The sequence below is a fragment of the Mirounga leonina genome, unplaced genomic scaffold (assembly GCF_011800145.1).
Source record: "Mirounga leonina isolate KUSES-001 unplaced genomic scaffold, KU_Mleo_1.0 Mir_201, whole genome shotgun sequence".
Classification (NCBI taxonomy): domain Eukaryota; kingdom Metazoa; phylum Chordata; class Mammalia; order Carnivora; family Phocidae; genus Mirounga; species Mirounga leonina.
Genome location: NW_023270504.1, coordinates 11,909,961 through 11,932,298, shown reverse-complemented (window position 1 = coordinate 11,932,298; position 22,338 = coordinate 11,909,961). Strand labels below are relative to the sequence as shown.

At 41.2% G+C, this 22,338-nt stretch overlaps 1 protein-coding gene across 1 annotated transcript in view; it reads right to left on the bottom strand.

Moving 5' to 3' along the window:
• The window catches only part of ST8SIA1 (ST8 alpha-N-acetyl-neuraminide alpha-2,8-sialyltransferase 1), a 144,459-nt gene extending 122,404 nt beyond the window's left edge, over nt 1-22,055 (bottom strand). Inside the window, exon 1 of the mRNA XM_035028081.1 lies at nt 21,756-22,055. Within this exon, the coding sequence (XP_034883972.1) occupies nt 21,756-21,991 (236 nt within the window). The 5' untranslated portion in view covers nt 21,992-22,055. The remainder of the gene's footprint in view (nt 1-21,755) is intronic.
• Nucleotides 22,056-22,338: the final 283 nt, after the last annotated feature.

Below are 22,338 nucleotides of genomic sequence, written 5' to 3'. Positions count from 1 at the left end.
CAAAAAAATTATAAACATAAACATAAGACAAAAGACAAACTGGGAAAAGTATGTGCCACAGATACGGCAAAGAGCCACAGTCCTTTAACAAAGGACACTAGGGTATCAAAAAGGAAGAGATGAACAACTCAAGAAGAAAATAGGCAAAAGACCTAGAAGTGCCCTTCATAGGAGAGGAAATCTTCAGGAATAATAGTAATTAAAAAATGTAAAATGAAGCTCAGTCTCATTAATTAAAATTATAATTTTTCACCTATATATTAGCAAAACATTTATTTTATTTTATTTATTTGACAGAGACAGCGAGACCAGGAACACAAGCAGGGGGAGTGGGAGAGGGAGAAGCAGGCTTCCTGCCTAGCAGGGAGCCCGATGCGGGGCTCAATCCCAGCACCCTGGGATGATGACCTGAGCTGAAGGCAGACGCTTAACAACTGAGCCACCCAGGTGCTCCAGCAAAACATTTTTTTAAGATTTTATTTATTTATTTGAGAGAGTGAGAGACAGCATGAGAGCAGGGTGGGGGCACAGAGAGAAGTAGACTCCCCGTTGAGCAAGGAGCCAGACCCAACCCAGGGCTCGATCCCAGGACCCTGGGATCACGACCTGAGCCAAAGGCAGATGCTTAACGGACTGAGCCACCCAGGCGCCCTAGCAAAACATTTTAAGGTTAATTATATTCCATATTGGAACAGCCAACAGGCTCTTGGTCACAAAAAAGATGACTTCAATTGGAAGACAATTCATAAATATCAATTTTAAAATTTAATGTCTTATTTCATGACCCTGAAATTTTCCCTTTAAGAAGCTATCCTGTAGAGATAATTACAGAAGCAGAAAAATGTATTCCAGGATGTTTGTTAAGCCATTTCTCATTTTAAAAAATAAAGAAAAGAAAGATACTATGGTCAACCCTAAAATGGAATTTCATATTCTCCCCATCTTTTTTTAAAAATAAGATAATGTTGCTTTGTGCCACACATACTAAATGAGGTATCCACTAACCCATACATTGTGGGTAGCAAAAAGAGGATGCTGTCAAAAATGATTTTTATATGATTTGATTATTACTTAATAAATGCATCAGTTATCCATTACTATGTAACAAATTACTCCAAAATTCAGCAGCTTCAAACAATAAAGATTTATTTTCTAACACAGTTTCTGAGGGTCAGGAGTGTCTTAGCTAGATGAGCTCAGGGTCTCTCGTGAACTTGCAGTCAGGCTATCGGCCGGGAGCTGCAGTAAACTAAAGCTGGAGGGTCTACTTCTCAGTTCATTCATGTGGCTCTTGGTGGCCTTGGTTCCTTGCTGGACCAAGGTTCCTTGCTTGACCAAACACCTCAGTTTCTTACCACATGTTCCTCGCCAGTGCCTTACCACAACTCCAAATTGCCTGAGTGTCCTCACAACACGGGAGCTGGCTTCCCCCAGAACAAGTGACCCAATAGAGAAAGAGAACACGCAAAACGGAAGCCACCGTCTTTATAAATCTAATATCAGAACTGCCATACCGTCAGTTCTGCAGTAGTCCATTCAATTCTAGAAGTAAGTCACTAAATCTAGCCCACACTCAAAAGGAGGGGATGACACATGAATACCAGGAGGTGGGGATCATTAGGAGCCATATTAGAAGCTATCACTATGTGTAATATATGTATATGGAGTGCAGTTAGATGTTTCTATAGATTTAAATTTTTAAAAACTCATAGACAGTAGGGGAATTATATATCCTGGTTAGTCTGAAATAGTCCTAGTTTACACCTGCTCTCCTGGAATAATGATGGTATCAAAACATTAACACTGTTTACCTCTAGGGAAAGAGACTGAGAAGACTTTCATGCTTGCTTAATATACACCTGTATAAAGTTTTAATGTTTACAATAAAAATGCATTACCTTATAAATAATTTTCAAAAGACAGAAATTGCACTTCTAACAGAAATTAGACCTCTGGGGCGCCTGGGTGGCTCAGTCTTTAAGCGTCTGCCTTCGGCTCAGGTCATGATCCCATCGGGCTCCCTGCTCCGCAGGAAGCCTGCTTCTCCCTCTCCCACTCCCCCTGCTTGTGTTGCCTCTCTCGCTGTCTCTCTCTCTGTCAAAAAATAAATAAAATCTTAAAAAAAAAAAAGAAATTAGACCTCTAGATAATCCTTCAGAATAACTCAAAATACTGTCACACAGATTCAATTTCAGAGACAGTGACTGAGTTCGAAAGAAGTTTCTGGGGATTTCCACAATGGAGAGAAGACAAAGAATAACTTCCTTTTTTAGGTAACACAGAAAAAGTCTCCAAACAGTGGCTGTTCCACTCCTGTTTCTCACAGTTGTATAGGTTTTAGTCTCCCTGACGATGGCATAGTTTGTATGATTTCTTGGCATCCACCTCACAGATATAAATGGAAATAACCAAGTGGGCTATGACAGCAAGATAGGAGAGCCCCAAAAACCCCTAAAATTAAGCCACTGGGATGAATCAGAGATGCCAGGCAGAAAGAAGGAAAGAGACAGCTTGCCCAAGGCTTGAGCACACTGCTTTATTTGCAGGATCATTGAGGAGTAAATAGTAAAAGTAGTCTTGGATATTAATAATAGTCAAATACAACAAGAATTAATTCACTTTCATAGACTGAAATTTTTCCATTTGAGATTCTTTCCTTTGTAATAAGACACTACAATATAAGGAGGCATCAGGATTTAACTTGAAGCCCTGAATGTCAATATTGATCTTACTGCAAAGGAGCAGTCTGGCATAATAAGGGGCCCTAGAGCCCTAAAGCCCATGAGCCCTAGAGCCAGAAAGACCATTTCCTAACTGCATAATTTTGAGTAAGGTCCTAAAGCTCCTTTTGCTTCAGTTTCTCCATCAATAAAATAGGACTGTCTTAGTCTTTTCAACAAATAGTGTTAAAACAACTGGACATCCCCATGCAAAAAAAAAAAAAAAAATTTAATCTAGACACAGACCTTATACCTTCACAAAATTAACTCAAAATGGATCACAGACCTAAATGTAAAATGCAGAACTATAAAACTCCTAAATGATAACATAGGAGAAAACCTAAATGACCTTGGGTATGGCAATATTTTAGATACAACACCAAAGGCACAATGTAAGAAAGAAATAATTGCTAAATTGGACTCCATTAAGATTTAAAACTTTTGCTCTGTGAAAGACAATGTCAAGAGAACAAGAAGACAAGCCACAGACTGGGAGAAAATATCTGCAAAGACACAGCTGATAAAGAATTGTTTTTCAAAATACACAGAAAACACTTAAAATTCAATAATAAGAAAACAAACAATCCAATTTAAAAATGGGCCCGCCACCAAACAACAACAACAACGACAAAAAAACAAAATACCAAACTCATACATACAGAGAACAGACTGGTGGTTGCCAGAAGTAAGGCGTACGCAAAATGGATGGAGATGATCAAAAGGTACAGACTTCCAATCATAAAATAAGTAAGTGCTCAGGATGTAATGTGACTGTAGTTCATAATACTGCATTGTATATTTAAAGTTGCTAAAAGAGTAAATCTTAAAGGTTTTTATCACAAGTAAAAAAAAAATTGTGACTGTGTGGTGACAGATGTTAAGTGGACTTACTATAGTGATCACTTTGCAATATACACAAATATTAAATCATTACGTTGTACATCTGAACATTATATAACATAATATGCTACTTACATCTTGATTTTTTTTAATGGTCTGAAGACCTTAAGACACCTCACCAGATGGCAAATAAACATGTGAAAGATGCTCCACATCATTTGTCATCAGGGAAATGCAAATTAAAACAATAATAAGATACCACTACATATCCATTAGAGTGGCCAGAATCAAAAACAATGACAGCACCAAATGCTCGCCAAGATGTGGAGCAATAGGAACTCTCATTCATTGCTGGTGGGAATGCAAAATGGTACAGCCACTTTGGAAGACAGTTTGGCAGATGCTTACAAAATTAAACATACTGTTATCATACAATCCACAATCATACTCCTTGGTATTTACCTAAAAGAGTTTATTCAGCTATATATTCACTTAGCTAGGCATCCACCTCTTTAACATTTATTGAGTCGGTATGCCAATGCCTTAAATCTGTGAGGCCAAACTGTCTGTGGTTTTTTATAATTCATAACTGCCAAACTTTGGAAGCAACCAAGACATCCTTCAGTAGGTGAATGGATAAAAAAAACTGTGGTACATACAATGGAATATTATTCAGCGTTAAAAAGAAGTGAGTTATCAAGCCATGAAGACATAGAGGAAACATAAATGCTTATTACTAAGAGAAAAAAAGCCAATTTGAAAAGGCTACATACTATATGATTCCAACTATATGGCATTCTGGAAAAGGCAAAACTATGGAAACACTAAAAAATCAGCCCAGCATTGAGGGAGAAAGGAGGGATGAATAGGTGGATCACAGTGGATTCTCAGGGCAATGCAACCACTTTGTATGTTACTATAATGATAGATACATGTCATTACACATTTGTCCAAACGCTTAGAATGAACAACGCCAAGGCTGAAAAGATGAACTATAGACTTTGGGTGATTATAATGTGTCAATGTAGGTTCATCAATTGAGGCAGCATTCTGGGGAAGGTGTTGATAATTGGGGTGGCTATGTAAATATGCAGCTGGGGGTATACAGGAAATCCTCATAATTTTGCTGTGAACCTAAAACTGCTCTAGAAAAATTAGGTCTTAAAAAAAAAAAAAGACCCAATTTGCTCCCGGGGGCTTTTAAGAAGGAAAGGATTCATGAGCCAAGAAATGAGGGTGGCCTCTAGAAGCTGAGGCCAGCCTTCAATTAGCAGCCAGCCAGGAAATGGCCACCTCCATCATACAACCACAAGGAAGTGAATTCTGCCAACAACCCAGATGAGGAAGGAAATGGATCCTCTTCTAGAGCCTCCAGAAAGGACTGCAGCTTGCTGATACTTTGATTTTAACCCACTGGGACTCATGTTAAACTTCTATCCTACAAAAGGATAAAATAGTAAATTTGTGTGATTTGGGGGGGGCAGATTATCTTATAGGGTTGTTATCATGACGTTAACATACATGAAGTATTTAAAAGAGGGTCTGACACATAGTAAGCACTCTTTAAATGCTAGCTGTCAGCATCACCTACAATCTAAATGGCCTTAAAGAAATAATTACTCACAGCCTGATTCTTTGTAAAATAAGGATAATACCTCCCTCACAGAGTATTTGTGAATGCCAAATGATAACACTGTGTAAAGTCCTTAAAATAGTGCCTCGCATATGGCAGATAAAAAATAAATAACAACTATGCTACTAAAAATATCATTATTGCTTAAAAAATCAAGGTGATTTTATTTTTTTACAAAGATTTTATTTATTTATTTGACAGAGAGACACAGTGAGAGAAGGAAGACAAGCAGGGGAAGTGGGAGAGAGAGAAGCAGGCTTCCTGCCAAGCAGGGAGCCTGATGTGGGGCTCAATCCTAGGACCCTGGGACCATGACCTGAGCTGAAGGCAGACACTTAACGACTGAGCCACCCAGGCGCCCCAGAAATGGAGCTGATTTTAAAACCAAGAGTTTTTGGGCGCCTGGGTGGCTCAGTTGGTTGAGTGACTGCCTTCAGCTCAGGTCATGATCCTGGAGTCCCAGGATCGAGTCCCGCATCGAGTCCCGCATCGGGCTCCCTGCTCGGCGGGGAGTCTGCTTCTCCCTCTGACCCTCCCCCATCTCATGTGCTCTCTCTCTCTCTCTCATTCTCTCTCTCAAATAAATAAATAAAATCTTTAAAAAAAAAAAATAAAACCAAGAGTTTTTAAAACCAAGATGGACTGATATTTTGCACATGAAAGCATCTAGCATAGTACTTGCACATAATTGGTGCTCAACAAATGTTCATAAACATGAACTTAAGTTTCCATAGATTATCTCTACTCTAAAAGCCCAAAGGGAATTTTTTTAGACTGCTTAAAAGTTATAAATCCTGAAATTTGATACTTTAGGAGCAATCTTCCAGTTTCTTTATTGGTTCTTTCCTCTTGTAACAGGATGTTCAGTGGGATTTTATGCTGGAATCATGGTTTACATCCAAATCTGGAGACACTGCTGCTAAGTACCCTTCACTGACTTGAGAGGGCCACGGGATATATGGCCAGACCCCTAGCAGAGTTTGGGGGGATGATCTGGATCCAGCCCCACCACACAACCACCCCCCAACCCTGGTCAACATAAAGGGAAATTAGGAGTGAGAGGAACCTGTTCAGGAGTGGCCCTGCTTCCCTTTCCTGAAGAGGAGGGAGCACTCAAGAAAATCAAGACTGGGAGTGCCTGCCCAAAGGGATAACATTCCCCAGCTGGAGTCTGCTTAGCCAGCATACTTGGCAGTCTGCCCCCAAGCTTCCTGAGCAGAAAGAAAAGGAAATGAAGAAGAACTGGCAGCAGAAGAGTGACTCTAAATGGCATGGTGACAATTGGAGACATTTGTGGTAAGCCCCCAAAACAGGGGGCTGGGGGTTCTTGAACGCCTTGTTTGTTTTTTTGTTTTAAGATTTTATTTATTTATTTGAGAGAGAGAGAGAGAGCACAAGCAGGGGAGAGAGGCAGAGGGAAAGGGAGAAGCAGACTCCCCACCGAGCAGGGAGCCCAATGTGGGGCTTGATCCCAGGACCCTGATATCATGAACTGAGCTGAAGGCAGACGTTTACCCAACTGAGCCACCCAGGTGCCCCGTTGAATGCTTTGTTTGTGATAAGAAACCTTGATCACCTATTCAGTATGAAAGTGAACTGACCCATTGAGCATTTCCCGATTTCTGGGGCCCACAGGGATCGTTTAAGAAACAGTATGACTGAATTTTGTGACAGTACAAAAACGTACCCAGGAAATAAATATAACAAAATATGAGGTTTTTCTCTCTTATCTGGGATTTACGGTCAGAAGCCAGAATTAAGACCAACATGTGCTAATTACCCTATTTCTTAGGTTCAGAAAGCTGCCAGAAGTTGGAGCCAACCACCTCCCCACAGGTTCTCTAAGTAGTACTAGACAGTGAAGCAGTCCTCTCGCCACACAGCTGATTCACATGGAGTAGGACCAGGGGAAAGGAACAGACTTGGGAGTGCCATGTTTTCTCATGAGGCTATTGTCTCATGTAGAGCAAGTGCCTTCTCTCCCTGCCAACAAAGGAAGAAGAAGGGTGGGGGATGTTCAAATAGAATCACTTGTAAAGACAATGAGGGTCTTCAATAAAGAGAAACAGGCATTTTATGCTTGGGCTGTTTGCGGCACTGGCCCCGCGCTGGCTCTGTGCTATCTCCTGTGAAAATTAACCAAGGAAAATCTCACTACGATGGGAGTCAGAGGCCAGAAGGGGGAGCCCTCACACCGTACCACTCTACCTCAAGACTCATCAATTATATACACCCCCCCCCCCAGAAGAACCAACAAGGAAGAATCATCAATTACAGTTCCCAACAAGAAAAGATGTACATTGCATCTCTTACAAGAAATCAACTACCCCTGCAACTCAGCCAATGGGAAACCATCATCACCCTGAACTTTTGCCTTCCTTCAATGGACTTTCCTTTAGAACAACCCTTCTCAACTTCCTCCTTCTTCATAAAATAATGTTCCTCTCCTTTGTTGGCCTAGCCTATGTTTTAGCCAACCGTTGCTTTTTCCAAATTGCAATTTTCCACTATCCCCAAATAAACCCATTTTTGCTAGTGAAATAACTTTTATTTTTAAGGGCAATGCTGGAAAAAAGAAACAGAAATGGAAAGAGATGGGGAGGCAGTGGGCTGTAAAAAATCCCTTCAGGGTGGCAAGAATGGGGAGCTGTCTGTGGGTGGAGGGCTTACTAGTATTCCACCTATGAAGGCTGCCCACCAGGTGAAGGAACCAGACCAGTTTGCCTTAGAAGAGGTGGGCAGCCTGTTAGGATTCCCCATGAGAAACCACAATCATTAACAGAGAAAAAGGACTGTGAATGTCCTCCCTACCCAATGGGGAAGAGGTAGCTCCCAGAGGCGGGTGGAGTAGGGCTCTACCTTCACACTTCCACTACATGCTCCTGGAGGTGCAGGTAGAGCCAAAGCAGGCAGCAAGGGTAGCTACAGAGTTTTCATTGTGCTTTAAAATAAACTAAAACTGAGGGCCTCCTGGTGGCACAGTTGGTTGAACCCCCAACTCTGGGTTTCAGCTCAGGTTGTGATCTCAGGGTCATGAGATCAAGCCCCACGTGGGGCTCTGAACTCAACGTTGAGTCTGAGATTTTTCTCTCCCTCTCCCTCTGCCCCTCCCGCTCATGTTCTCTCTCTCACTCTCTAAAATAAATATATAAACCTTTAAAGAATTAATTAAAATAAACAAAACTGAGCTAAGCACCAGAATATACTGTCCCAATAATCAAGATGGATAAAAATTGATAAAATTTGACCACATTGGCCCAAAGACCCATTAGAGCCAGCTAAGTGGGGCGGGGAGTGGGAGTGAGGAGTTAGGGCTACCATGGCATGGTATTGGAGCAGTTATTAGGAAAAAATAAAATGACTGTGTTTTTACCCCAAATTGAGACTCCTTAAACCACAGCATTCTATTTCCAGCCCCTCCCCCTTCTGTCAAACTTCCTCTCCTTTATTATGGCAGGGTGGCTAGTTAAGTCAAGATCAGTTGCATACAGGGGCACCTAGATGGCTCAGTCGGTTAAGCGACGGCCTTCGGCTCAGGTCATGACCCTGGAGTCGTGGGATCGAGTCCCGAATCAGGCTCCCTACTCAGCAAGGAGTCTGCTTCTCCCTCTGACCCTACCTCCTCTTGTGCTCTCTCTCTCAAATAGATAAATAAAATCTGTAAAAAAAAAAAAAAATCTTTAAAAAGGATCAATTGCAAACAAAGTAAACAATCCCCATCCAAGCCAGCCTGCTTCTAGCTCTCTTTCATTCTACCAGTAATTGGGCTTTGCTTTCCCCCATGGACTCGTATCTTTTAGCAATGTTTTAAAGGACTTTTTCCTCTCTTAGTATTTCACATGTTGCATAGGTTAACCAGAATCAAAAGATGTCATACCACTAAACTGTACAAAGGCCTCTGGCCTCACAATCACTGTGCAGGCCAGAAAGAGAGTGGACCAAAGGTAGGATTTTGGCCCAAACACAGACACAGCTAAATTCTGAAAGTGAAGTTAAACTTGGGCTTGTTTTTCCTCCATAAAAAGGAGTTGAGAGATTATTTTGGAGAATATCACTCTTCTTACAATGTATGCTGTGTGCTTATCCGTTCTACGAGGGGAAGGCCCATGTCTTCTTGGCTAACTACTTGATTCTCAGCACCTAATAAGAGTGCCTGGCATACAGAAGGCTCTGAATAGTTATTTGTTGAAAAAAGGACCGAGTGAAAGAGTGAACAAATGAATTGGTAGTGAATATTAATAACATGGAGTCTCAATATTAGGTAATAAATGAAACTACCCCTGAATGGTATTCAGACAGCTATCTACAGGCCTTGCAGAAAATGTGATGTTTTCATTCATAAAACAAGTACTTGTTAGACGGTCAGTAAGACTGTGAGGGAGGATCAGAGGCAGACAAATATAAACAAGACTCAACATCTGACCCTAAAGCACCAAAGCAACAGTACGCATAGCTGCTTCAAACAGGTGCAAAGGAGGAGAATAACACAGGATAGAGATGATTTAGTCAAGTATCAACACAACCAATCACCAACACTCAACTTCCAAAACACCAACCTAACAAAATATCATCATGGGATTTCTGTGCCTTTCTACTGTACGCTCACCCTCTGCACAGGTGGATATGATCTGTTCTAGTTTCAAGCCCAAGATTTCCAATTTTACTTTTTTTTCAAAGATTTTATTCATACATTTGAGAGAGAGAGAGCGCACAAGCAGCGGGGTGGGGCAGAGGGAGAAGCAGACTCCCCGCTGAGCCCAGAGCCAACACGGGGCTTAAACCCAGAACCCTGAGACCTTGACCTGAGCTGAAGGCAGATGCTCAACTGACTGAGCCACCCAAGCATCCCCCCCCAAGACTTCCACTTTTAGTATATAGGAAAGTGACTCTTAAAATAAGTCTTAACATACAATTGTTTTATTTTTTTTATTTAAGACATTAATCATTTTCCTTGAAATCTCTACCTTGTCATGAGGAGAAGGTAAACTTTCTTTTTAAATTACAGTTTTTAATTGCTTAAATCCTAGAAGATAGTACAAATGGTCCTGTAAAGGCATTTCTTTTTAAACAAGAATGAAACACTGAGCTAGTTACCATCTGTTCTGTAATGAAGAGAATAATCATGACAGACAAAGGCACATCTTCCAGGGCACTAAATAAATTCCTCATAGAGAGGTCGCCACAGGGCTCAGTGAGGGGACTGCTACTGTACACATCCCGTTGTATGGGAATTTTTCCTAGATGCTTCCACCTCTTGAAAATTCCCTAAGGAGAATTTCATCATTTAATGTTAACAATCATTGTATGTTTTCTATTTATGCAATCACTTTCCACACTGAAATGGAGGAAAACTCAAATCTGCCCTTAGCCAAAGCTGAAGATATTCTATGAACAACCAAAGAAGCCAGTTATAAGAATTGATGGGGGGGGGGAGGGGAGAACTGCCAAGAAACTACTTTTAGAAATTTATGCTAAGAAAATAGATGAAATGTTTAAGATGTATACACAAAGATGTTAATCACAGCATTATTTACAAAGGTGAGAAACTGCAACAACATGAATATCTAATAATAGTGGATTAGTTAAATAAATCATTAACTATTCTAACAAAGGAAAATCTTACAGCCATTAAAAAGGGCTGAGGTATACAAATGGCCAAAAGACACATGAAAAATTGCTCAACATCACTCAGCATCAGGGAAATACAAATCAAAACCTCAATGAGATACCACCTCACACCAGTCAGAATGGCTAAAATTAACAAGTCAGGAAATGACAGATGTTGGCGGGGATGCGGAGAAAGGGGCACCCTCCTACACTGTTGGTGGGAATGCAAGCTGGTGCAGCCACTCTGGAAAACAGTATGGAGGCTCCTCAAAAAGTGGAAAATAGAGCTACCATATGATCCAGCAATTGCACTACTGGGTATTTACCCCAAAGATACAAAAGTAGGGATCCGAAGGGGTACGTGCACCCTGATGTTTATAGCAGCAATGTCCACAATAGCCAAACTGTGGAAAGAGCCAAGATGTCCATCGACAGATGAATGGATAAAGAAGATGTGGTATATATATACAATGGAATATTATGCAGCCATCAAAAGGAATGAGATCTTGCCATTTGCAATGACGTGGATGGAACTGGAGGGTATTATGTTGAGTGAAATAAGTCAAACAGAGAAAGACATGTATCATATGATCTCACTGATATGAGGAATTCTTAATTGCAGGAAACAAACTGAGGGTTGCTGGATTGGGGGTGGGGTGGGAGGGATGGGGTGACTGGGTGATGGACACTGGGGAGGGTATGTGCTCTGGTAAGCGCTGTGAATTGTGCAAGACTGTTGAATCTCAGATCTGTACCTCTGAAACAAATAATGCAATATATGTTAAGAAAAAAAAAGAAGAAGAAGAAGGTAGCGGGAGGGGAAGAATGAAGCAGGGGAAATCGGAGGGGTAGACGAACCATGAGAGACGATGGACTCTGAAAAACAAACAGGGTTCTAGAGGGGAGGGGGGTGGGAGGATGGGTTAGCCTGGTGGTGGGTATTGAGGAGGGCACATTCTGCATGGAGCACTGGGTGTTATGCACAAACAATGAATCATGGAACACTTCATCTAAAACTAATGATGTAATGTATGGGGATTAACATAAGAATAAAAAAAAAGAATGCCTAAAATTAACAACTCAAGAAACAATAGATGTTGGTGAGGATGTGGAGAAAGGGGAACCCTTTTACACTGTTAGTGGGAATGCGAGTTGGTACAGCCACTTTGGAAAACAGTGTGAAGGTTCCTCAAGACGTTAAAAATAGAGCTACCCTATGACCCAGCGATTGTACTACTAGGTATTTAACCCAAAGATACAGTGCAGTAAAAAGAAGGGGCACCTGCACCCCAATGTTTATAGAAGCAATGTCCACAACAGCCAAACTGTGTAAGGAGCCAAGATGCCCTTCAATGGATAAAGAAGATGTGGTCCATATATAAAATGGAATATTACTCAGCCATCAGAAAGGATGAATATCCACCATTTGCATCGACATGGATGGCAGTGGAAGGGATTATTCTAAATGAAATAAGTCAGAGAAAGACAAATACCATATGATTTCACTCATATATGGAATTTTAGAAACAAAACAGATGAACATAGGGGAAGGGAAGAAAAAATAAAATTAGATGAAAATAGAGACAGAGGCAAACCATAAGAGACACTTAACTCTAGGAAACAAACTGAGGGTTGCTGGAGGGGAGATGGATGGGGGGAAGGGGTAACTGGGTGATGGGCATTAAGGAGGGCACTTGATGTAATGAGCACTGGGTGTTATATGCAACTGATGAATTACTAAACTTCTACCCCTGAAACTAATAACACAGTATATGTTAATTACATTGAATTTAATAATTAAAAAAAATAAATAAAAAGGGATGATATAGATCTACATATATTGTTATTAAAAATTTTACAATATACTGTCAAATTCATTATATTTTTGTTTTATAAACATACACAGAAGAAGCACTAAATGTTCTGGAAAACCATATACCAAAATATTAGCAATGTTTGTCTCTAGGTGATTAAATGTCAATTACTTTCACAAAGTGCTGCTCTTATCACTTAAAAGCCAACTTTGAGAAAGCAGAACTCTTTAAAGAGGCTTTTGGGGGCGCCTGGGTGGCTCAGTTGGTTAGGCGACTGCCTTCGGCTCAGGTCATGATCCTGGAGTCCCAGGATCGAGTCCCGCATCGGGCTCCCTGCTCGGCGGGGAGTCTGCTTCTCCCTCTGACCCTCCTCCCTCTCATGTGTTCTCTCTCTCTCATTCTCTCTCTCTCAAATAAATAAAATCTTAAAAAAAAAAAAAAAGAGGCTTTTGATTTCCCATGCTCAGTATTTACCAAATATATGAAGAAATATTAAAAAAAAAATCTAACATGCAAATATGATATCCTTTATAAGGATCCTTTGGAAGAAAGTAATTTGTTCCAAATTGGTAACATTCAAAAAATTTACAGTAAATAACGTTTTTCCAAAATGAAAATCATAAAGCTATTTTATCACAAGCTTGGCAGCTAAAAATTATTTAATTATATGAGAAAATGTTAAAGATATAACACTGAGTGGATAAAAGAATATAAAACTAAACATACAAATATACAATTTAGTAATACACATATGCAAACAAATACGCACAAAAGAAACAGTGTTCGCAATGAAGTACTTCTGAGGGACAGAATTATGAGTGGTTTTTTTCTCCTTTTTACTACATTTAAATTTTTCCTACAGTATCTATTACTTCCAAAATCAGACAAATAATGAACACTATAGATTTTTTTAAATAAGTACAGGGGACATAAAATCATGCATATATTTGTTGTATCAATAACTGAAACAAGCAATTTGTTCCCCAAAAGCCCGTTCTCATTATACTCACTTGGAAATCTCTGGTAGTGTATTCTGTTACTTAAGCCCTGAATAGTAGAGAATGTGTAACTCTGAATTCACTTCAGCTTCCTCCTGGCACCTAATTAAAAGAGTGACACAGCTCCTCTGGTTTTGGCTGCTTCCCTCTCATGCAATGCCATAGCGAGAAGACAGTCCAACAGAGAGGGAGAAAATCAATCACTTTGAAACTCCGCATAATTATCTGAAACAGACCAACCGTAGCCCTTGGAACACTACATTACTCAATTTCTTACTAACTTAACTAATGACACTAGACCAGACTGTAAATTTTATAAAATCAGGAACCATGTCTTAACTTTCACTGCTGTATCCCAGCCCGTACCTGGTGCACAACAGGCATTCAGTAAATGCGGATGACTGAATAGGTAATTTATGACTGGGCTCTGTTCTCTTCCTTAAAATTCTACTGGCCATTTTACAGCATCCTTAGTACTAACACTATGGAAGAAGAGGGTGTGTCATAAGGTCACATTTCATTAGATACTCCATTACTGAAAGTACAAGTAATAGGCATCAGATGTGTCCCAGGAAGCGGCTTTTCTCATCATTATGGCTTAATAATCAGCAATAATTCAACACCTAATCCTCTTAAGGTAAGTACTGCCACCCACAGCTAAGGCTCAGAGAGGCCAGGAAAATTTTTCAAGGTCACAAAGTTAATAAATGACAGAACCAGGATCAAAACCTGATTCTCTGGGGCCCCAAAATCTAGACTCTTTCTAGGTGGGAACAAGCATCCTGTCATCTCACCAGCTAGGTGAGGATGGCTATGGATTCTACAATAATTATCTCAATTATCATCACAAGCCTATAAAGTGGGTTAGCATATATACCATTTTTTGGATAACAAAACAGAGGAACAGAGAGGCTAAGCAGCTTGCCCAAGGTCACACAACTCCCAAGAGATCCAAGGTGGAATGAAAAGCTAAAAAGTACTGTATTTTACTAGAAATCTATCAACTCCCTCAAAGAAATTGCATTAAGTATACATAGTCAGCATCACTTCCAAGATGATTTATAACTGTAATGAGAAAAACAACTTTTAAGAAAAAAAAATCTTGTTTTTCTGAGTTGCTGCCTAAACATTTTACAGTGTGATAACCCTGCTCACATGCACAGTCTGGACATTTAGATAAGACCTTAAGTTTAGGATTCCTGCCATAAGTTTCCCGGGGGAACCTTTTAAAATAACCGCTTACAGTCAAGCCTGAGAAACGTTAGTGACCTCTCCTCCAACCACCTTAAAAGTAATAGGTGCTTGCTATCCTGCTCTGGATCTCCTGCTCATTCATGACCTAGGCCAGAGGCCTAGGCAAGGCAGAGGACAAAAGCACAAATGTATCTAAATATTTAAAAGTTAGAATCAAATCAACAGATAAAAAATATATTCCGACCTCCTATCCCTTTCCCTGAACAAATATACCTGCATAACAAACTGGGATGCCAGTTCAAATTTAGGCTTCTCAAACTCCAGGAAGTTTGATACTGGAACAGGGCGACACAGGGAGGGCACCCCCATGTGTCCATGTGAACCCCCAGTCACCTCATTAGCCCATAAACTTCAAGAAAGTAAATTTTAAGTTAACTGCTATAGTTCTAGCGTCTTCTATGGTAATAGTGGTAGACACATAGTAGTAAATGTTTTTTGATAATTACAGAAATGCAATAATATGCACAAGGCAATGAAAAAAAGAGAGAGGAGAAGCTTCTAACACAGCCTGGGAAGGAAGAAAGGAGTTAAGGGAGGCTACCTTGAAGAGAGGTAACATGGATTAAGCACTAATTATATGCCAGAAGCATTTTTCAACACATTATCTATTCTAATGCTCAGAACAATCCTACAAGACGCTACATGAAAAAAAAAAAAAAGCCACATTTACAGATGAGGAAACGGATAGTGAAGGCTGACTTGCTCAAGAACACAGCAAATGGAAGAATCAGAATTTTAGCACAACTAACTTTGGGACCTTTGCTCTTAACCAGTAAATGCACCATCAAGACATGAGTAAGAATTGGCCAGGTGAAGGGCAAGGAGTTGTGGCCTTGAAGGAAAGACATTCCAGGCAGAGGGAATGACAAGCAAAACCAACACAGCCTGGCTTGTTTCAGCAACTAGAACCCTCACCAGTATACTATACCTAAAGAGGAATGCTGATGAAAGATGATGTTGGAGAAGTATTCATGGCCAGATCTTAAGGGATAGAGGCAGCAGTGCCTCATTTATCTAAGATTATCAGGGAACGAGCATAAGGCTTAGTTAGAGTCAAATAGCTCTGGGTTGGAAACGTGACCATCATTTCGTTAATGGATCTCTCTGAATCTCCATTTCCTCATCCATAAAACAAAGAACATACAAGTATCTACCTTTGTAAAGTAGCTATGAGAACAAAAGAAAAGAAAAAGAAGCACTGAGAACCAGGCCTGGTATATTTTATGTGTCCAATTGGTGTTAATGATTTATTCTTGCTATTGTGGTTATTGCTAATGAAGTTTTTTCACATTTGTAAATCCACAACATAATCGAAGCTTATTTTCTTAAGCACCAAAATGTATTAAACTCTCTTTTTCCTAAACTACTTTTAAAGTGAATTCCATAAATCTCCACCTTAACAAACATAAGCCTTACATCCCATATACACAGAGCGATGCACCTGCCTCCCTCCCCTCCCCCTCCCCCCAGGGCCCTTCTGCGGCCACCAGGGCAGCTGTGGAAATATCTGAAGCTTCTGGGATCCACAGATTCAAAAATATGGACAGAAACGAAGGCACATAAAGCTAGAAATGCTTAGAGTAGTATTTCATTCAGAATTTGGGAAAGGAAGGAGGAACATCGTGGCTTAAAGTAATGGCTAGCACCCAGTGAATATACAGAATTTTCAGAGCACTTGCGTGTGTTATCCTCTATCCCCCACTCCACCAGTAACAGTGAGGTGCCAACAGTGAGGTGCCAGCTGACACACAGCCGGTGCCCTTGGATACTTCCTTGATAAACATCATTCATTTTTCACAAATCACACCTCAAGCCCATTCAGAGATGGTGACCTGGCCTCCGTCTACCTCCCAGTCTACCTTCTTACTACATTCTCTGTGGGAAAATTAATACCTTTCCATATAGGAAGCACATCAAGAATTTCCACATCTCCCTGCCTTAGCCTTTGCTGTTCTCCCTGCCTAGAATATCCTTCTGCCCTCACCTCTTACTACCACCCAGTTTTACCATCCTTTAAGGATTAGTGCAAACACCACCTCCTGTCTGATTTCCCTCCTTCCAGCAGAATTAAAAGCCATGTTCTGTGAACTTCCCCAGCACTTTGCTCATGTTTCTCTTGTTATAACGACCATGCATTGAACAGAAGTATATGGCAAGCATCGTTCTAGGTGCTTTCAATATGCCACTATGTAACTTGCACTGCGAACTTGTAAGAAATTACTACACACCCCATTTTACAAATGGGGAGACTGAAGCTCTGAGGGTTGAACTTACCAATGATCATACAACCAGAAAGGGATACAGCTGGGATTCCAACCATGCTCTGACAGCTCCCAAGTCCATCAGTTTTACTCTCTGCTATGCTGCCTCTCTTTGATGGCCCTATGTCCAGCTGGTTAGTTAATTATACACACATATGCCTATCCCTGGGATTACAGCAAATCCCGTGATGGCAGGGACCTGGGCATGTTCCTCTCTACAAATGTGGATGATAATGTATCCACTTATACAATGTTGTTAGGAGAATTAAATGAGACAGTACATGTAAAGCACTTAGCATAGTGTCATGCACATTATAAGCTCCTAACAATTTGTCAGTTTTGTTGTTGTTACTGTTGTCATTATTACTATGTCTGACACCAGGGATAAAGTCTTGAGCATAAATTGTGAGCTGAAGTTTCTTTCAGAGAAGCAAATGAAGTGGCTGAGGCCCTGATGGAAGAGACAAATGCCACTTTGGTTCAGCATTTCCCCACACCGCTTGACTACTCGTTCAGAAGCAACAAGAGTTGCACAGAAACTCTCCAATATTTCTATGATACGGTCAATTGATTCCTTATCTTTCTGTTGCCATGTGGATGTTACGAAAACCTCCTCTCTAGTTCAAAACTCTTGCAGCTCTGTGACTTTCTTGCTGCCTTCTCCTATGAGATTTGTCAAGGTTCCCCTCTGAGAAGTCATACTTAAGGTCTGAGCCAAGAGAAGAAAATCACAAAAGTAAATGAAAGCACAGAGGGCAAAATGTAATCTGAAATTCTAATGCTTATACACATAACAAAACACTTTCCTTTGTCCTCATAGCATTTAACGGTACTTTAAATCATCCTATTGCTTTACTCATTTGTTTTTGTCAGTCACCCCCCAGTAGGAGGTAAGTTGTCTCAGAGAAAGCAATCTGTCCATCCTGTTCCCTGCTATCTCCCAGAGCCTAACTCATATCTGGTGTATAACAGTCATTCATTAAATACTGGTCAATTAACTGATTGCAATTATATATATATGTGTATATATGAATATGTGTATAAATTTACACATATACATGACATCACTCCATAGTTTATGAATGTGCATTTATCTCCACACATAGGTGCATATTGTATATTTGTGTACATATATTTCTATTTGTGCAGAAGATATATTTTTTTTAAAGATTTTATTTATTTATTTGACAGAGAGAGACACAGCAAGAGCAGGAACACAAGCAGGGGGAGTGGGAGAGGGAGAAGCAGGCTTCCTGCAGAGCGGGGAGCCCGATGCGGGGCTCAATCCCAGGACCCTGGGATCATCACCTGAGCCGAAGGCAGACGCTTAACAACTGAGCCACCCAGGCGCCCCTGTGCAGAAGATATTTTAGACTGGAAAACACAGCCACCGGTTTGCAAAAGTTATGCCTTCTTAACATAATAAAGGCCTCTGGCTGACCTGTCTAATATTTTAAAAACATACACTATTGGGCACCTGGGTGGCTCAGTTGGTTAAGCGACTGCCTTCAGCTCAGGTCATGATCCTGGAGTCCCAGGATCCAGTCCTGCAGGGCTCCCTGCTCAGCAGGGAGTCTGCTTCTCCCTCTGACCCTCCCCCCCCTCATGCTCTGTCTCTCTCATTCTCTCTCTCTCAAATAAATAAATAAAATCTTTTAAAAATAAATAAATAAAAAGAAACTCTTAAAAAAAATACACTATTACCCACAAACTAAAAATCCACATTTAAAACAACAGATTTTATTATAGATGCAGAATACAAAAATTTTTTTGACTTAACAAAGCATGATACTTTTATCTTTTAAAACTCCTCATCCCTGGGGCACCTGGGTGGCTCAGTTGTTGAGCATCTGCCTTCGGCTCGGGTCATGATCCCAGGGTCCTGGGATTGAGCCCCACATCTCTCTGCTCAGCGGGAAGCCTGCTTCTCCTTCTCCCACTCCCCCTGCTTGTGTTCCCTCTCTCGCTGTGTCTCTCTCTGTCAAATAAATGAATAAAATCTTAAAAAAAAAAAAAAAAGAACTCGCTCTCTTAAAAAAAAAAAAATAAAAATAAATAAAACTCCTCATCCCTATTTATTAGGTTCAATGTAAAGAAGCTGGGGGGTGGGGGTAGTATATTGACCTGTAATGTTTCTCTGCAAATTTGGCAGGCAAAATGTTCCAAATTCTTATGGGCTGGCCAGAAGTCCTTATTTAAGTTGTAACATATACAGAAAATCATAATTCATGACAATTATAATAACACCATTGACTGGGTAAATGTGCCAAACACTTGGCATCATTTTTTTTATTTAAACCTATACCAACCCTGCAAGATAAATGTTATTATCCCTGTGAAAAGAGGAAAAAATGAAACAAGACAAAACCAGAGAGGGAGACAAACCATAAGAGACTCTTAATCTTAGGAAACAAACTGAGTATTGCTGGAGGGGAAAAGGGTGAAGGGATGGGACAACTGGGTGATGGACACTGGGGAGGGTATGTGTTGTAATGAGCACTGGGTATTATAAGACTGGGTAATGTAAGACTTATATAATACTGATGAAGCACAGACCTGCACCCCTGAAACAAATAATATATGTTAATTGAATTTAAATAAAATATATGGAAACTAAGACTCAAAGACATAGAGTGGATTGCCAAAGATACTCTGTTCCTTATCTATCTAGTCATGGCACACACAGCCTAGAAATTCTACTAGTCTAGAATTCTAGTCCAAAGCCCAAACTCTTTTCAACAAGCAATGGTGCATCTTACACACTTTTACAGACACTAACTTTGAGGGATATGTGTTTAGGCAGTTTTTTATACTGTGTGGATTTTAATTAGTAATTCTCTGCACATAGAGACTAGACCAAATGAAAGCCACACTGAAGATTACTCCAGGCTACAGACAGCAAGGGACAAATGTGTCTCAGAAATGATCAGTTTGTGTTTCTCAGAATATGAAGCATTTTCCACTTGATTATGTCCTGCAAAAGAAATTTATGCTCTAAAAGAGCTTCCTTATTCTTCTTCCTATACCAAAAATGGACTCTTTCACTGCAAATCAATGGGAAGTTCTTAACTCATTTCCTTATATTACTTAGGATAAAAGTGCTTTCTGTCTTTAGGGAAAAGAATTGCTGGATGCTATGCCGTTGGGGTGCTTTTGAGTCCAACAATCAATACTGTGAAGGCGAGAGAAAATTAGCCCTTACAGACTTTTAAGGGGTGTAGGGTTATTTTTAAACTTAATGATAGCTGAATTCTAAAGAAAAAGAGAGAAGGAAAGTCTTCCCTCCCAGTTCAAAGAATTCATCTGCCTTCCCCTGAAAGAATTGGCTATTATCTCTTTGACCTTCTTTCCAGGAGCAGGCCCGACCAAGGAGGAGAAGGAAACCATCTGTTTAAAAAGTTTTTTGTAATTCATAGATGTTTCTGAACATTTGTAACCAACAGTAGTGAAAATGTTTAAGTTGGCTCTCAGCTGCCCATCTATACTGCTTGCAAATATCCTAGGCAGAGCAAAGGAAAGCACTCCCCACTTAGACCACTACAATCTCAGGAAGAGCCAACTGCAGCATCTTTGGCCCCAGGGACTGAAGGGGAAAGGGGCATCTGGCCCTCGTGGAGGCCCCTGTGTGTCCCCCTCAACATGCCCAGGGAAGTGAGGAAGGAAAATTACCTTCCCTCCCAATCTAACTACACAAACCCTGCTGCCAAGAACTTATTTTTAGACACTTAAGCTGAAATTCACAGAAAGGAAGGAAAATTACAACCTCTGAGCCCCAGCATTCTAATTTCCAACCTGGCTTGAGTTTTTTGTTTGTTTTCTGATTTCAAGTCTCTACCTAAAGCCCATCTCCCATCCTCCAGAAGCCCTCTACAGTCTAAGCCCCCCCCCCAAAAAAGCTGGGAGCTGTAGAGCTTTGTGTGATGAAAATTTCAGCTCCCACACTTCAAAGGGTCATGTCATGACCTCGGGGAAGTAACTCCTCCTTCTGAAGACCCAGTTTGTGGTTGGTAAGATGGGAATAATAATATCTGTTACTGGAAAAGTTGTTGAGTCTTCAATAAAAATCACACAGTACCCGGCTCTTAGTAGGTGATCAGTAAGTGCTTTGTGTTTTGTCATGGGCACACTGCACAAAGCAGAAGGATCCTGGATAGGTGTCCATGTTTTTCCCCGCCCAAGATTTGCCCATCACTCCCTCATTAGTGATTTATGTTACCAACCACTCACCTAACCTCAGGAAGATGCCTCTTACCTTCTTCTAGTTCTCTATAGCTTTAAACATCTGCAGAGCCCAAGAGATAAATTCTCATTAAGTGCAAAAGACAAAGTTCACCTGGATTCTCCTTCCCACCAGTTACCGACGAATCACTGACTATAACTTAGGCTGGGGAAGAAATGCTTACAGGCTTTATGTGGGCAAAGCAGGTGTCTGCACATGTCTTGGTGTAAGGGGTGGGGAAGGACCCCAGATAAAGTCTTCAGGTTTAGAAATGGCAAAGAAAGGAAGTAGGAGAAGAAGTACTGGATGAAAGAGATGCCTCTGCAAGGCCGTCCTAGCCAGTGACCCAGTCCTCGGCGCACGGGGAGTAAAGGACACGAGCTGGGAGGAGCCGCGAGGGGAGGAGTACCTGAAGACTCTCGCCGCCGTCTGGTTCCTTCTCCACGCCGTGCCCTGTTGCAGCACCCCTTGTACGATCTCCTTCTCGTTGGGCAGCCGGTAGACCGGGAAGATGTAGAGCCAACAGAGGACCACGACGCAAAGGGCACTGGCTCCCACCGGTAGCCGGGTCCGCGGGAACTTCCACGCTAGTACTGCCATGGCCCCTCTGGACGTGTGTCGTCGGGCCCGTCTACAGGGGCTCATCGCAGCCCCGGGGTCCCGGGGGCGGCCTCAGCACAGCGTCAGGCAAAGCGGCAGCGGAGGGTCCCCCCACCGCCGGCCCCCCATGCACACACACCTTTCGTTTTCTTGTTTGCACTCGCACGCACGTTTCTTCGGCCCCCACGGCCCCAAAGGTCAGCGCAAGGATTTTTTTAAATGCAACTTTTTCAAGGGTTTCTTTCTAGGGGAAGTGGCCGGGGGGCAAGTCACGAGCTCTGGTCATGGTCTCTTCCCCTGCAGAAGGCGGGCGCTGGGGTCTCCGAGAGCGCAGAGAGCGGCCGCGGTGAGTCGCTCCCGCCGGTTCTGCAGCATCACTGTCGCCCTCCGCG